This window comes from Tursiops truncatus, chromosome 2 (assembly GCF_011762595.2).
Source record: "Tursiops truncatus isolate mTurTru1 chromosome 2, mTurTru1.mat.Y, whole genome shotgun sequence".
NCBI classification, from domain to species: Eukaryota; Metazoa; Chordata; class Mammalia; order Artiodactyla; family Delphinidae; genus Tursiops; species Tursiops truncatus.
This window is the reverse complement of record NC_047035.1, coordinates 91,881,232-91,895,738: the sequence shown is the minus strand read 5'-3', so window position 1 is coordinate 91,895,738 and position 14,507 is coordinate 91,881,232. Positions and strand designations below refer to the sequence as shown.

General features: G+C 35.4%; 1 protein-coding gene across 4 annotated transcripts in view; it reads left to right on the top strand.

Annotated features, from left to right (window-relative positions):
* FAM227B (family with sequence similarity 227 member B) overlaps nt 1-14,507 on the top strand; it is a 254,377-nt gene that overhangs the window by 28,445 nt on the left and 211,425 nt on the right. For all 4 annotated transcript variants that reach the window (XR_012330098.1, XM_073800959.1, XM_073800961.1 and 1 more), the window contains exons 8-9: nt 7,508-7,609; nt 10,684-10,810. Coding sequence is in view for 3 of the 4 variants with exons in the window: in XM_073800959.1 (XP_073657060.1) it covers nt 7,508-7,609; nt 10,684-10,810 (229 nt within the window). In the remaining variant the exon portion in view is untranslated. The remainder of the gene's footprint in view (nt 1-7,507; nt 7,610-10,683; nt 10,811-14,507) is intronic.

Here is a 14,507-nt window from a genome sequence, read left to right as displayed (position 1 = left end):
AGGTCTTTTCCTTCTCTTGTGTTTCCTGCCTAGAGAAGTTCCTTTAGCATTTCTTGTAAAGCTGGTTTGGTGGTGCTGAATTCTCTTAACTTTTGCTTGTCTGTAAATGTTTTAATTTCTCTGTCAAATCTGAATGAGATCTTTACTGGGTAGAGTAATCTTGGTTGTAGGTTTTTCCCTTTCATCCCTTTAAATATGTCCTGCCACTCCCTTCTGGCTTGCAGAATTTCTGATGAAAGATCACCTGTTAACCTTGTGTAGATTCCCTTTTATGTTATTAGTTGTTTTTCCCGTGCTGCTTCTAATAATTTTTCTTTGTATTTGATTTTTGATAGTTTGATTAACATGTCCTGGCATGTTTCTCCTTGGATTTATCCTGTATGGGACTCTCTGCGCCTCCTGTACTTGATTGAGTAATTCCTTTCCCATGTTAGGGAAGTTTTCAAATATAATCTCTTGAAATATTTTCTCAGACCCTTTCTTTTCTCTGCTTCTTCTGGAACCCCTATAATTTGAATGTTGGTGCATTTAATGCTGTCCCAGGAGTCTCTGAGACTGTCCTCAATTCTTTTCATTCTTTTTTCTCTATTCTGTCCCTGGCAGTTATTTTCACCATTTTATCTTCCAGCTCACTTATCTGTTCTTCTGCCTCAGTTATTCTGCTATTGATTCCTTCTAGAGTGTGTTTCTTTTCAATTATTATGTTGTTCATCACTGTTTGTTTGTTCTTTAGTTCTCCTAGTTCCTGTTAAATGTTTCTTGTATTTTCTCCATTCTGTTTCTGAGATTTTGGATCATCTTTATCATTACTCTGAATTCTTTTTCAGATAGGTTGCCTATTTCTCTTCATTTATTTGGTCTTGTAAGTTGCTCCTTTGTCTGTAAGATAATTTTTTGTCATTTCCTTTTTTTTTTCTTCTGTTGGGTGGGGCTGTATTCTTGTCTTACTGGTTGTTTGGCCTGTGGCGTCCAGCACTGGAGTTTGCAAGCAGTTGGATAGAGCCAGGTCTTGGTGCTGAGATGAGCACCTCCAGGAGACCTCACTCCAATTAATATTCCCTGGGGTCTGAGGTTCTCTGTTATTCCAGCTTTTTGGACTCAGAGCTCCCATCACAGGAGGTCAGGCCTGACTTCTGGGCTGGGAACCAAAATCCTTCAAGCTGCATGGCGTGGCAAAAAAAAAACAAAAGGAGCAGTACATATCAAAGAATAAACAAAATATATTAGGAAAAAAATATATATTTGAAACAACTGCAACATGGTAAAATAAAACGACAACAGAAAAAAAAAAAGTGGGGGAACAAGCCAAAAGGAGAGAACAATAACAGAATATAAAGAATAAAATAAAATTAGAAAAATAAAAGATTTATTAGGAAAAATAAAAATATAAGTGAATCAACAAGGTAAAACAGAACCCCAATCTAAAAGAGGAAAAAAAAAAAAACCTTGGCTATTGGGGCAGTGTTTAGGTGGGGGTGGAACTTAAGCAGGGGTGGGATTCTGTGTGTGGCAGGACTTAGGTGGGTGGGGGGTGACCTTTGAGTGTGTGGCAGGGCCTCTGCTTAGTACCTACACAGAAGGGGAGAGGCAGTGCATGGAAAGGAGGACCTCTGGAGTGTGGAGTTCTGGAGTTTGGAGTTAGGGCCCTGAGTGAGGGTGTGTGGGTGGGGTTTAGGACCAGCATTGGAGGGAGTCTCCAAGTGTAGTGGTAGGGCCTTGGGTGGGGGTGTAGGGGCGGGGCCTGGGCTCTGCACTGCAGGAGGGAGACTCCGAGGGCAGAGGATTAGGCCCAGGAGCCCATCAGGCTCCCTGGTGCCTAAGTAGACAGGGAAAGTGCCGGCCGCATTCCCTTCCATTCCTCTGCACGCCACCACCACTGTCTCCCCCAGGGTCTCCCCTATCCCCGCTGGACCCCTAACCGTGGGTGAGTTCTGCTGGTTGTAGGAACTCCTCCTCCCCCAGCCACCCCTCAGGGGTGCTGGTGCTGGAGGTCCGGCCTTTACTTTTGCTCCCCCTTCCCTCCCTCCCACTCCCTCAGGACCCGCGCGGCTGGAGGGGGCCTCCGTGTGCAGAGGATCAGGCTCCCAGGGGAGGCTCCCAGGGGCCCTAGTGGGCAGGGGAATCCTGGCCATGCTCCCTTTTGATCCCCTGCCCTCCCAATGGTCCCCCAATTTACCCCTTCAGGCGTGGGATCCCTTCCCCTCCCCCAGCTGCCCTGCAGGGGCGCCAGTCCCATCCTGACTCCACTTCTTCTCCCCCTTCACTCCCCCCACACCCTACCTGGTCGCTGGGGGTTCCTCCTGTCCCCTTAGGTGTCCGTGGTCCCCCACCGGTGCCTGGTAGGTGCCCTAGTTGTGTGGAGATGCGAATTCCGCATCCTCCTAGTCCGCCACCTTGACTCCAACCCCAGTAATAATTTTAAAATATTATAATGTAATAACATTTCCAGTATCAGTTAAGATTTCTGATGTGTTTTGAGGAACAATATATGATTCAGCTGGATGAGTGTTCTGCTAGTGTTCTAGGGAACTGAAGGGGTATCCAAGCTATATTGAAGCAACATTTCCATGATTTAACCAGAACAGCTTCTCTTTCATCTGTTCTGTTCATTACATTTCACCTATGGTTTTATTTCTAAGAGAATTCATTGTTAAATATAAGTGTATTGAAGCCAGTGAACTAGATAAATAGCATGACCTCTTAGCTTCCTAAATCCACCAAATAAGTGTGGTGCATGCCCATACATTTTTACCAGCATTGTGTGGGAATATCTGTTTTGGTAGGTTAGCTCCTATTTCAAGCTGTACTACATTTTCAGGTGAGTACAAAACACATAAATTCTATCTATTTTTGGATCTACTTTATGAATAATAAACAATAATGACTTTATAACTGGAATAGAACCCTGAGCCACTTGTACAATTTAATTACCAACAGCATAATATGAAAAAATATATATAATCATACTCTAGAATATAGCATGGTTCAGTATGCTGGCTCTAAAACTTATTTCAGTAGTTGTTAGGTGACTAATATAAAAGCAGATTTCCTTTATTGCCTATGATGTAGTGGTAGCTTGATCTAGTAGAAAAAGTGCTGCACTGGAATCCAGGAAATTAAAGTTTTAAATCTGGCTTTCCCAGTAGTTAGTGTGAGACTTTGGGCTAGTCAGAAAATCACTCTGAGCTTCAGTTATGTCATCTCTCTAAAACAAAATAAAACAAAACAAACAAAAAACAGGTAAAAATAACATATACTTTCTTTTTTCCTAGAGTTGTTGTGTGTTCTAAAAGTGACATGAATAAGATCCCTAGTAAACTGTGGAAATACTATATAAATGTAATATGAGATTCAATATAATAGAATTAAGATCTGGCCTTCAAAAACAAATTTATCCACTTAGAAAATGATGTCACTTTGAATAGTTACTTACCTCTCTAAGTCTTTCATAAAATTTTTAAAATTACCTACTTTATCTGTTTGTTGGGAGTTATATTAGAAAATGCATGTAAAGTTGTTTACATGGAAGTAGGTATATGGTAAGTGTTCAATGGTTACATCTATCATTATTATTTATTATTATATTGTTAATGAGAATGCAGTGTTCCAAAAATTACTGGCCAACGTGTAGGCTAATGACAAAAATTTCCTTGATGGTGTTTAACTAGAAGAATTCCAGTAATGATATACCCTTAATGTTTTCAAAATTGTCCTTGGAACATTGGCTCCCAAAAAGATTCAGGAGGCTGGAAAGTACATCAATTCCACTCATAAAATAACGAAGACAAGCCATATATAACCCACAAAAATCACAACTTTTTTGAACTCATTATACAGGGTAGCCTTCAAAGCAAAGAATATTACCGGGGAAAAAGAAAGTAATTGTATAATTATAAAGTAGTCAATACATCAATATGACATAACAATCATAAATATTTATGTACCTAATTAAAGTGCTTTGAAACACATTTAATGAAAAAATTTTAATACGTAAAGAAGCAATAGACAAATCTATAAGTATAGTTAGGTATTTCAACACCTTATATTCAATAATTGGTCGTATGTGCAGAAAACCAGTTAATGATATAGAGTGATGTAGATGACTTGAGCAATACTGTTAACCAACTTTATGAATCTAATTGATATTTATTAAACATTCCTCATAACAACAGCAGAATACACATTTTTCTCATGTACCCATTAAACTTCTACCAACTATATTCTGGGCTAGGAAAACATCCTAATGAAATGAAAAGAATTCAAATCATACAAAGTATGTTTTTAGACCAAAATGGGATTATATTATAAATGAATAACAGAAAGCTACCTGGAAAATCTTCAAATATTTGATAACTAAATAACACACTTCTCAGGAACTGTGGGTTGAACCAGAAATCAGTAGGAAAATTGAAAAGTATTTTGAACTTGATGAAAATGAAAATACAGATTAAAATTTGTGGAATGGACCTCAAGCAGTATTTGGAAATTTAAAGCATTAAGATGTCTAGATTTGAAATAAGGAAAGTTCTCAAAAACCATGACCTCAACTTCTACTGTAGGAAACTAGACAAAGAAAAAGAAATGAAAACCAAAGTATGCAGAAGAAAGGAAATAATAAAGATCAGAGAGGAAACCAATAAAAGGAAAAACTGAAAAACAGAAGGAATTAGAGAAAATGAATTCAAAAAGTGGGTCTTCAAGATTTCTAAAAACAAGGCAATGCAGGAAGAATTTGAAGCCTCTGTTTCACTGAGAGTAGCCATAGCAAAAACAAAACCCAAATGGAGCTTAACATTTTACTTAATTGACTCAGACCCTAAAGGCTAACAAGAGAAGAGACGTACCTATTCCCAAGCATAACTACTTTATACCTCAGGTTTTACTGTCCTATTGAAGATGTCCATCTCTCAAACAAAAATTGCAAGACACATAGAGAAGGAATGGAATTGCTGCATTGTTGGGTATGAAGATATTCAACTTCACAAGGTAGTGCCAAGTTGTTTCCAAACTGGATGTACAAATTATTCTCACATTGTTGATGTATAAGAGTTCTTAAACAACCAATGATTCAAAGAATAAATCACAGGGGAAATTAGAAAATAACTTGAAACAAATGAAAGCAAAAAACACAGTGTACCAAAACTCATAGGATAAATGAGTTTAGCAAAACTCATTTAAAAGCATTGCTAAACGACAAATTTAAAGTTTTAAACAAATCAAAAAGCAATATTATCAACAACCTAACTTTACATATTAAGGAACTAGAAAAAGAACAACAAAGAAGGAAGGAATTAATAAAGATTAGAGTGGAGATAAATAAAATAGAGAATTGGTAAACAGTAGAGAAAATCAGTAAAACCAAAAGTTAGTTCTTTGAGATCAACAAAATTGACAAACCAGTAGCTAGACTAAGAAAAAAAGTGAGGACTTCCCTGTCAGTCCAGTGGTTAAGACTCCATGCTTCCACTGCAGGGGGCATGGGTTCGATCCCTCGTTGGGGAACTAAGATCTCATATAAGAGCTCATATGCCTTTCAGCGTAGCCCAAAAAAAAAAAAAAAAAAAAAGCACTCAAATTACCGAAGTCAGAAATGAAAGTGGAAACAAATTGGATAGCCTGTATAAAATGGACAAATTCCTAGAAACATATAATTTTCCAAGACTGAATAATGAAGAAATAGACAATCTGAATAGACCTATAACTAGTAAGGAGATTCAATCAGGTTTCTGTAATCAGAAACCTCCCAACAAAGAAAAGTCCTGGACTAGATGACTTCACTGATGAATTCTGCCAACATTTAAAGAAGAATTAACACCAGTCCTTCTCTAACTCTCCCAAAAAATTGAAGAGAGGGGAATACTTTCTAGCTCATTTTATGAAACCAGCATTACCCTGATACCAAAGCCAAAGATATTACAACAAAAAAAGTGTCTACAGACCAATATCCTGTTTGACGGATATTGATGCAAAAATCTTCAACAAAATACTAGCAAACTGAATTCAGTATATTAAAAGGGTTATACAATCTGACCAATGAAATTTATTCCTGGAATGTAAGTATGATTTAACATATGTTAAATAGGTAGATCTAATGAACATATCAGTAACCTGAATATCCAAAAGCTGTAGGATACGTTTTCTTTTCAAACATACCAAAACATGTATAAAAATTCGCTGTACCATTTTGCTACTCAGTTTCCTGTGGAGGTATATATGGTGTGGACATTAGGTTGAATTGTCTTAGTCAAAGACATGTTTTACAACTTTCTGTTTGGGTATTTCATCACACATGTTAAGTGTAGATCATGTAACTGAAACATGCCAACTTTCTCTACTAGTAAATTATATATTATCTCATTTAATTGTCACACAACCCTAAGTCTTAGAACCACTGCCCATTATATAAATGATCAAGAATTATTAACATTATCATTATTATTTCTGCTACCATCTCCTTCCATAAACTTATTACACAAGCATGAAAGCTGTTTTGGGAGTTAGGAGACCTAGATTCTAGTCTGGCTTTCAGTTACTTAACTGTGTATAACCTTAAATAATTCTCTTAATCTTTCTGAGCATCAATGCAGTCACTAAAATAGAGGGGCTTAACCTAGGTGATATCTAACTTCCATTTTAGGTCTAAGATTCTATGCATTTATGAATCCCAGCTCATATGGCATGCTAATTTCATAGAAAACTACCACTAAATTTGATCATTTTTTATGTTTATTACCAAAATCTATTAATGCCAGCTTATGCTTCTGTTGACATCATAAATGAATTTGGACTCTAATTCATCTTTATTGCTTTATTTAATTCATGGATTTGTACTTTAATTTATCTCTTCATTGCTTAATAGAGCAAGAATTCAAGGTGCTACCTTAGGACTTTAATATTGACATTATTATTATCTACAGATTTCTTCCTTCTTATGACATTCTACTTACTTTCTTTTTAGTATAGTTCTCATGTCACAATTTTACTAGTTCCTGCTATGACTGTCTCATTCCAGTAATTGCTTTGATTTTATACTGAGTTACTGATTATGAAAAATTTGGAATGGTTATAGAATAATAGCAGGCAACTATGTCATTGATTGCCTTGTGCATGCCAACTACTATTCAAGAACCTTCATTAATTCATCAAATGTTGGTGTGCTTTCAGTGTGCCAGGCACCATGCTGAGGGCTTGAAATACAAAGTCAAACAAAATATAATCCTTGTCCCTATTTAATTTTAAGATAATACTTTAAGGTATGTGTATATTATCTATATTTGGCAGATAAGGAAACTAGGACTTAATTAACTTGCCTGAGATAGTGCTGCTAATGAATAATGGAGCCAGCATTCAAATTCAGGTCTGCATGATGCCAAAAACCCATGCTCATCCCACTATAGCAACTGATCTGCCCTTTAAGAAGATAGAGTTACTGACATTATGTAAACAGATTCTAATTTTAAATTGTAACATTAATGCTTTTAATTCCATGTGTGTTTTATTTTTTAAGCCTGACAGAGAAAGTCAAGATTCCTTGTTTGATAGAATTTCAGAAAGTTATGTGTCACTTTTCATGAGCATACCTCTAAGTCGAAAGGATGCATTCTTTCAGGTAAATATAGAAATTAATTATGCTAATTATTTTTATAGCAAGTGAAATATAAAAATAGTTATTTTATTTAAACACATATGAGAAAATATTTTGTTACTTTGCAAGCAAAATTACCTAAAGTAGAGTAAATAATGATAATATTTTAAAAGTCATGCCCCTCCACCCCAGAATATTATATTCTACTGACTAAAAGCCTTACAGAATCTCCTCAGTGTGGTATATGTATTTGTTTGCATATTAATAATTTGAAAACTATTGACTTGTTCTGTGTATAGTCTTGGTATTTTACTTACAAAATTATCATTTTACTTTATAAAGTATCTTGATCTAAGAGGACTTAACTTCTTGTGTTATGCCTAAGTACTAAGCACCTGTTACAGTAAGGAACAATGGACAAATTTATGAATCAAATGTTTTACTATGTCTGTTATAGTAAAATAATTTGGTTAAAATAATTTATGTTCTTGAGTAGTGTGAAATGAAGACATGTAGGAATTTCACGGAGTGTTTTAAAATGTAAACATCTAGCGTTTCAAAGCAGAAGCCACATTTAAATACTTTGTTGTACAGACATCTGTAATTCAGAAATACAGAAGTATTTTTGAGTCAGTCAATGTTTTCATGGGTAAAACCTAAAATAAAAATAAATGTCCTTCATGATGAAAACATAAACTTAAATTGCCAAATATTTATGCTCAATCTTGATCTATCTCACAAACATATACATACAGTATCGTAGAAGGAAATCAGTAGTGGACTGGGCATAAGGGACTTGGCTTCACATCTGGAATCTGCTCGTAATTACCCAGGTGATCTTCGCAAGACATTCAGTCTCTCAGTTCCACAGCTGGTTGTCCATCAGATGAAGAGGTTGATCCATGATTCATAAATTGTTTATAGAACACTAATGTTCTGAAAGATAGACTAAGATTTTCTCTGCTAATATTAAATTTATTTTTCTTATTTGCAGGAAAATAATAGTTAATGATTAGGATTTTTGGTCATTAAAATTGTCTAGAGATGACAAAACCAGCTGATTCTCCTATCCATACGCTTTCACCTAGTCTATCCCTTTGTGGTGTTTCTAGCCTATACACAAGGCTCGATGAAATCAAGCATGCTTTAACACAGGGCTCTTAAGAAAAGAATAAAAGACCTATTTAATGTGAACAAAGGAGGTAGTGGCACCATTGCATATCCCTTATTCTGTAATTTCTAGTCTTACATTTATGGTCCAAATGTTCTCCCTTGGGATGGATGTGCCTTTTGATAGATATTGTATTTATAATCCTTCTCAAATCATGACTTGATTTTTTTTCTAAGTCCCTATTTTCAGTGGCTTTTTCCAAGGAGAAATTAGAAGTTGTTTAACCAAGATTCAAAGCCTCACTTGAGAACAAATAACATGTACACCTTAATGATTTGACCCCTTGACCTTTGTTCAGTCATTTTATAATGTTCCCTCTCCCTGTCTCAATACTTGAGAACCACGCCACCTCCCTACAGGTCTATTACCTCCACAGCTCTATAAGTAGAAATGGAGCCTCAACTCTCATTGACCAATTTCTATTATTTTTAGCTCATTCAGATAAGAAGGTGTTTTGTTACTATTGGCTCATCTGATTTATCTTACCACAGAAAGAGAAAACTATTAATATTTAAGAATCAAAAAATTAGCTTCAGGTCTCACTATTCAGTACAAATTAACTGAATCTGAACATATTTAGTATAGCTTTTGCTTCAGTTTCTTCCAATGTCATACAATGATATTCCTTCAGAAATTTTCCCAACACCATTTGACACTTGATCTCTTTCTCCCCTAATCTCCTGAAGGTGAAATATTCACAGAAAACTTTTAAAAGTTCCTCTTACTTACCTTGTTCAACTTTTAAATTTTGATTATTAGTGTGATTTTATATACCACAATTATAATATGTGATTTTTCTGGTAGTAAAAATGTTCATGGTTTATTCAGTAAAATTAAATATATCAGTATATTAAAGCATTCTTCCCTCTCCTCTACTCCCCTACCCAAAAAAACTTATGGAGTTCTTCAAAGAATACCATCCATACCAGCAGATTTTAGCACTACTGGATTAGGTGGCTATATTAGTTTCCTATTGCTGGTGTAAAAATTATCACAAAGTTAGTGGCTTAAAACAGCTGAAATTCATTGTCTTACAGTTATATAGGTCAGAAGTCCAAAATGAATCTTATAGGACTAAAATCAAGGTATCAACAGGGCTCGTTTCTTTAAGAGGCCCTAGGGGAGAAGCCATTCCTTGCCTCTTCTAATTTCTTGTGTCTGCCAGCCTTCCAAAATAGCAGATAAAATATTTTAAATCTTTACTCTAAAAATCTGGTATCTTCCTGTGTTTAGTCAGTCCCCAAGAGAAGCTTAGTAGTCAAGCGACTTTAAGTCTAATATAATACTGATAGTACCATCTATTTGTATGATACAAATATAAAATCGGATCATGATTTTACAGTTGTGGTTATAATATATTAACTCACCTAAACAGGCTTCAATTATTTAAAAACATGCTCTTTATTTTCACCACACACTCAAAGTGATAATTGTGTGACGTGATAGAGGTGTTAGCTAATGCCATGGTGGTAATCATATTACAGTAAACAAATGTATCAACATGTTGTACACCTTAAACTCACATAGTATTACATGTCAAATATATTTCAATTAATATATATAATATGCTTTTTATTATAATGACCTGAAAGACAGTGTTCTTTTTCTGAAAGAGGGTATCAATAGCAAGGTTAAATGAAATAAATGTAGAATCATTAGAGTATCTTATCTTAATTGTAACTTCATCCTTTATCCAAATTAAATTTTTTTCCCAAAATGCTAACAAATAGCCAAATTGACTGACTTTATTTTCAACTCTTCTTTGTTCACATTCCTCAGTTAGAAATACAAAGAAGTACTAAATGGCCAAAAGCAAGCTATAAGAAAAAAGGGACACGTATATTTCACAAATTTAGTAATTTCTTTGGTAGTTGAGATATGTTATATGAAATATGGAATTATTTTAATATGACTCTGTTTTTGGTAGGTGTATCCTGATTGTTTGGCACAAGCTATCTATGCAACATTCCAGGAAGCATTTCCAGAATCCACTGATTTCTTTAATGATGAATTTAAAGAAGATCTAGGGAATAACATTTTTCTCTGGTTGTCAGGTACGAATATCATTAAGTATTGATCATTATTGTGGAACCTAAAACTTTTGAATTGCGGTGTTTTGTTTACTCCACTCAAAAAAATTTGTAGTTCTTTGCCTTACAAAACATAGCATATTGATGTCTGTGTTTCAAAATAATAATGATTATTTATTTTATTCTGAAAATTCTGTTATACTAAAATTAATCAGTTGTTTACTTTAGAAAGCCAAATAATTTTACAGGCAGTGGAATTATTATAGAAACCCAAATTGCCACAGAGAGAAAACCATACCATAGATATTTTATATTTGTAAGAGAAATATTTTAAGCTGCTTTTGGAACACTGCTGGCATTTTTATAGCAAATAATATTGGGTAAATTCTAGAGCTAATTGAGTTCCTTGTAGAACATAAAAAAAGTAGGTATTGTTTCATATTCCTGGAAATAGCTCCCCAATATTGTTTCCTAAGACTACTATACCATTATGGACTACCAGAAGCTATTGACTGTTTTCAAGTCCATCTTATAAATCTGTCCAAATTTTGACTAATTTTTTAAAACTGTTTTGTGTCAATTCTTAGTAACCAAACCATTTCTTTAAGAAAATGTTTCATATTTTAAGGAGGGAGTCCTTGGGAGGTACATGCTAGAAAACAACCCTGAGGACCACCCACCTCCATCAATACACATAGGACAGGAGTCTCCTAATTATAGAGAAAAATCCAACTAATTCAAATATAAGAAGCAAAAAGAGAATGAGCACAGAATTCATACAAAAATACTATAAGAAAAAAAATGTGAAGAACAGAACAACTTTCCTACAGACCTGTTGTAGAATGAATTGTGTCCCCCGAAAATTCATATTGACTTCTGTATGAAATTTTATAAGTCACTGTCTTACTTAATCCTTTTATTCAAGTTAGTTTTGTCACTGATTGTCTCGGGTTTTCTATGCATATCATCTGCAAATATAGTTTTCATATTTCTTTTATAATTCTTATGCTTTTAACTAGTTTCTATTATGTAATTAAAGAAAAATGTATATAACATATTTAGATGAGCGATAGCAATGAGCTAGGAGATGTATAAGGAAAGGTTTTAAAGTCCTCTGGTAAATCCAGTGGGGGGTGTCTACTTTACGCTCTTCCTATGGGTCTTCAAAGCATTCCATATGCAAACTGCCTGAAGTAAAGGCAAGAACACTAATATAAATACCTTATCCTATTTAAATATCAGAATGAATAGTTTTAGCTGAAGTAAACAAAAATTTTCTTGTTCAGGAAGTTTTATAGGCTATGACTGGTAGAATTAATCTGAAGGTTGAAAATTCAGCAATTTCTATTATTCTATTTTCCAGTTTACTAATTCTTTCTTCTGTCCCCTCCATTATGCTGTTAAGCTCATTCTTGATTTTTTTAAAAATTTGGTTATTGTACATTTCAGTTATAAAAGTTACATTTGGTTCTTTTTTATATCTTCTGTTTCTTCACTGAGACTTTGTTCTTTCATTTGTTTCAAGTGTGTTCATTATTGTTTAAGCATTTTTATTATAACTGCTTGAAAAATCCTTGTGATTCTAAAATCTGTGTCATCTAGATGCTGGCAATTGTCTTTTCTCATTCAAGTTGAATTTCCTAGTTTTTTATATGACAATTAAAACCTGGACATTTTGGGTATTGTAAGACTGAATCTTATCTAAATTTTGTGTTTCAACAGGCCTCCTCTGACACTGCTCTAGTTGGGGGAGAAGGGCACTGTCAGGTGGGGAATGAAAGTCCAGGTTACCCACTTGGTCTCTTTTGACATAGTGGTGCGAGGAGGGTTTGTTACAGCTCCCAGCAGACCTCTACTGATACCACCCTGGCTTTTAGGGGCAGGGATGCCTTGTTACTGCTCCCCAAGTGGCTTCCACTGACACTATAAGGGGGAGGGTAGCCTTGTTATATCTGGGCAGTGGTCACAGTCTCCACTAGGCCTCCTCTGACACCACTTTCCATAGGGAGAGGAAAGTGCACCTCATTCCAGTCCTGTGGGAATAAAAGTCTTCTGTCTCTGCTCTGCCTCCTCTGATACTACCCTAGTGAGAGTGGAAGCTGAGGCTCTCCAACCACCCTTTTCTGGCAGTGGTGGGTTTGGAGCAGCAGATTTTCCTGTTGTGTTTGGCTGGAGCAAGCAGTTATTGTCTAAAAGTTTTCTGTCCTACTAGGCAGCCCTTTTCCTGGTCCTTTGGCTAGAGAGAGGAGGGTTTTCTTGAGACTTCTTTTATCTTTGCCTGTTACCATTTCTGGATTCTGGTTTCTCTAGCACCGAGAAATATGAGTCAAAAAGAAAACCCAAGGACTTCACTGTTGTGTTGTACCTTGGGTCCTGAGGTTCCTAGTTAGTCTGCCTTCTTGTCTCCACCTTCTAGAGTCTTCTAATGTGTGTTTATAAACACATCCACTGAAACTGGTGTTATTTCATATTGAGTTACCTGAGAATACCTTATGAGAAGGTAATATTCATCAGAGACTCAAAGGAAGTGAGAGAATGAACTATGTCGATATCTGGAATGGAAACTTTTTAGGTAGAAGGAACAGCATATGAAAAGGCCATGATGCAGGTAGAAGATTAGCATATTTGCAATACAGCAAGGAAGCCAATGTAGCTGAGGTAGAATGAGAAAGGAATTGAAAAGTAGAAAGATGAGGTCAGAGATATGTCTGTAGGTTAGGGCATCTCATAATTTATAGGCAGTTATAAGGACTCTTTCATTATGAGTGAAATGGAAAAGCACTAGATGATTTTGAGCAAATAATACTTGTAACCTAAAATATGTTTATAAGGTATCACTCTAGCTTTTGGGAGAACAAGAGACCATAGAGGGGACAAGGGAGGAATCAGGAATGCAGTTGGAGATATTGCAGTAATAGAAGTGAGACATGGTGATTGGTTAGAACAGGTTGGTTAAAGGATGAGGAGCTGGCAAGTTATATTAGATAAGTCTGCTGGCAGAGTCCATTGGATTTATTGATATATAGAAGTTGAAAGTGGAACAAATAAAAGAGTCAGGGATGATGCCAAGAATTTTAGCCTGAGCAAATAGACAACTACTGAAATGGTGAAGACTGTAAGAGAAGGTTGTGGTGGTAGGGTTTTATGGAATCGGGATTTAAGTTTGAGATGTAATATTCGTCAACATTTGCATTTTTTATAACAAAATCTCAAATTTTTAGTGATTATTTTAAAGTGTAACAAGGAGATGACTGTGCCCTAAATGGTGTCTACACTATAGGAGAATTACAAGAAAGAAATAGTAAACACTAAAAGCATTTGAAAGCAAAGGAAGAAAAAGTACAGTGATAATTAAGGTAATCTTCATAGCCTGACTCAAGAATATAAGTAGACATTGAAGGAACAGCAGAACTATGCTAGATGAATGGATGCTGGACTCAGACATGGGCAAGAATCTAGACATGACAAGTGGTCTCCATTTGTACCTATAGAAAGAGGGTTAAATCCACAGCAAAGTCAACAGCAAGCTGAGCAAGAGAAATCCACATTTTACATAAAAAATCCCACTTAAGCCTCAAAAATCCTTATTGTAACAATATGCTATTATTCCTTTACAAAAGGGAAAACCAAGGTTAAGAGAATTTGTCCACAGTTACTACTAAGTAACGAACCAGGATTTCAACTTAAGCCTGTCAGACTCCAGTGTCTGAACTCCTATGAG